Source organism: Corylus avellana, chromosome 9 (assembly GCF_965113065.1).
Source record: "Corylus avellana chromosome 9, dhCorAvel1.hap1.2, whole genome shotgun sequence".
NCBI lineage: Eukaryota > Viridiplantae > Streptophyta > Magnoliopsida > Fagales > Betulaceae > Corylus > Corylus avellana.
The window spans coordinates 20,904,617-20,907,774 of NC_142498.1; the positions used below are offsets into that span (position 1 = coordinate 20,904,617).

Sequence of the window (3,158 nt, forward strand, 5' to 3'; positions counted from 1 at the left end):
CCCATGCCCATCTTTTCGTTTGATCCAGAAATCGTGTAAAGGAAACTCTCAGGAATCGGGATCGATTAAAGAAGGGTTTTTAAATTCTTTGCTTAGCCAAACACGGAAGCTAATAGTCCCATTTAAATCCGGCAAGCGAACGGATAAACTGGAAAAAGCGGCTTCGAGTGCAACACCAACCAGAAAGTGCATTGAATATCATCCCAGATAAGAAAAAAGTAAAAAGAAATCAAATGGCAAACATTATAAAATGCACACATCCACATGCTGCCACACACACAAAAAAAAAAAAAAAACAAATGGTTTCTGATTGAAGATGAGTCATCGATAAGATCAGAATAATTAACCATGAAAATCTGAATTGAAATTCGAACAAAATGATCAAACATCCTCGTTTCTAAATCCTATGCGCCTTACTTCAGTGGGGAGGGGGTTACAAAGTAGTAGTTGAAAACCTTAACGAGAGAGAGAGAGGGAGAGCTAGCATTAATATTCTAGAGATGGTGACAAATTTCAAGATTTGCTAAAAGCAAACAATCTTAACGAGGTTTCTACGATCTTGGGGGTGGGAAGAATTGCGTACCAGCCATGAAAGCATTGAATGGAGCTGGATATAGTGAAGGGTCAAGCAACGTGACAGATGGGTTACTAGTGGTTGCCGCCGTGGTGCTGGTTGTTGCAGCTGTAATGAGATTGAGCGGTTGAGTTCCGTCTCCTCCTCCTCCGCCCGACGAGCTCTCGCCGCCTGTGGTGTAACGACCTTCGGGGCCTTGATCATACAGAATTCCCTTGAAAACATGTCCTTTAATGTTTACAGCCGTTTGATACGCGTACTGCTCATCCGGATCGTCCATTGCGCTTAATCTTACGCAGTGAAAGACCGCCGGCGAGCTCACTTCAGCTGGAAATTGTCCCAGTTCCAACCCTAATCAACTCCAACAAACATGTTCAGTTCAAACCAAAGCAAAATAAAACAAAAAAACAAAAAATAAAAATAAAACAAAACAAAAGAAACTTTTTTTTTTTTTTTCATCATAAAAATAAAGTAATTAAGGAGGACGGAAAGTAGTCTAACTAGTTTCATGGAACTTTTTTCGTCAGTTTTACTAACCAACAGTTGTAAGAATGGAAAAAGAAGAAAAGCAGGTGAGTGGGTGAGAGTGACTATGGAGGTGGACTTTCCCACACGCAAACGATATTGATGATTTGCTTGTACAGAAAATTCCTCAAGATCTCGGATTCGGAATAACTTTGTTAAACATTAACAGTTTCTTGACAATTCTTCTTCCAAAATCTTAGCCGTAAATTTGCAATCAATCTTGGTTTGTTTGTTTTCTTTTACCTGACGTGGTGGTGTTGGGTACACGAGCGCAAGCAAGAGATTGATTCTCTCTCTGCCTTTTGGGATTCTCTCCTCGAAACTGTTGCTGCTGTTGATCATCTTGCTGTTGCTGCTGTTGCAGTTGTTGTTGTAAAGCTGAGAGCTGTTGTTGCCGTTCGCGCCTTTTTGCTGCAGGGACCCAAGTGCTCTTGACGTGCGTTTGGCACTGAAACCCTCGACTCTTGCAACAAGTCCTGCATCTGAGATGCGGGCAGTCTTTCTTGGCTTGGTTTCCACAGTCTTGGCAATTCATGCCGCCGCCTCCTCCTCCAATTCCTCCTTGCCTCATCAACGTGAAACCGGCGGATCTGGACGAGTCATCGGAGACGCTGCCCGCGGGGTTTCTCCGACTAGGACCCAGTCCAAACGAGTAGTAGTTGCTCAAGTTCTGGTGCTGTGTCTGATGATAGTACTGCTGCGGCCATATCTCAAACCCTTTGCTATTGCTGTAGATCTCCTCGTTTCTGAACAAAAACAAGCTACTTTCCTGTTTCTCTACCTCCTCCTCTTGTTTGTTTTGCTGCCCTTCCCGTCCTCCGCCTAGATAGAATATCCCTGCCATTTCTTGCACCCAATAGCTCTCAATTTTGACAACAAATCCATATCAAAACAAAACTCTCCTATTCTCAATAACAAGTAGCCACCAAATTGTACAAGACCAGTGGTTGTGATTTTTTTTGGGCTCTTTCGTGCGTGGGTGCGAACAGTTGGTGTGGGTTTTTATGATACTGTGAGCCTGTGAGTTTCTGTTTTGACCTGGTTTTTGTTTCTCACACTTCTCGATCTTCGTTCTTGGGTTTTTGCAGCTTTTTGGGGCCAAATTTTGGGTTTTTCTTAGGTTTAAAGACATAGAAAACAAGAGGGTTTCGCTTTGCTTCAATTCTCTTCCTTTGTTCGAAGCAATAATGACACGGAATTAGAGCTCTGCAACGCCGCCATGCCACACTCTGCGCCACTTCTCTCTCAACCTCTTTAAATTTATGACAACCAACTCAAACTCTCTCTGACTCTTTTTCTCTCTCTCTCGACTGGGTTTGGGGTTTTGGCTGGCTGTGCCTTTGTGAGAGACACAGAGAGAGTGTGAGTGAGAGAGAGAGACAGAGAGGGAAAAAGAAATTTTACACTATCATTATCACTTGACATTTCTCTACAGTTCTCTTCCAGTTACAATGAATCTGATCAATAATGGTTCGATCTCAGTCGTTGCCTGTCCATCCAACGGCCCCCCGAAATGCCACGTGTCAAGGAATCAGCTTTTGCTTATTCGTCCTTGTACCGGAAAACCCGCTGGTACTTTTTCTGACCGTCCCTTATTTCCTATTTTTAATGCCCCAAAAGCAATCTACCACAAGAAAAAGGGGCCACGATAGCATCACCGCACATCTCCAACAATTTCCATCACAGTTGTCTCAATACTCTGACACATTTCGCCTATTCAGATCAAGGGTTACGAGTTTCTAGAAAAACGTTTTTTTTTTTTTTTTTAAAAGGAAATTTTTTTCTCCTAGCGTATTTTGTGTTGTCTGGTTGCTCGTATGTTTGTCATCGTCAATGCCTCGTAATTCCACTAAAAATTCTTTGTGTGATCATTTCATGATTGACTAATTGTTGCTAAAATAGTTTTTAAGGAATCAATTTAAATAATTTACATAGAATAATGCGATTGATTTAGAGGTCAACACCTGTGATGTTATATCTAACATGGGACTAGTAGAATTTGGAGCCAGTGAGACACTACCATGTGGAAGATTTTACTACCCTAAAACTAAAAACAAAC

General features: G+C 41.9%; 1 protein-coding gene across 1 annotated transcript; it reads right to left on the reverse strand.

The window, feature by feature from the left end:
• Positions 1-326: 326 nt before the first annotated feature.
• LOC132189901 (protein SHI RELATED SEQUENCE 1) lies at positions 327-2,488 on the reverse strand. The gene is made up of 2 exons (XM_059604737.2): positions 1,343-2,488; positions 327-925 (listed from the first exon to the last, which is right to left on the reverse strand). Exons 1-2 carry the CDS (start codon positions 1,941-1,943, stop codon positions 552-554), a joined length of 975 nt encoding a protein of 324 aa, XP_059460720.1. The 5' UTR covers positions 1,944-2,488; the 3' UTR covers positions 327-551.
• Positions 2,489-3,158: the final 670 nt, after the last annotated feature.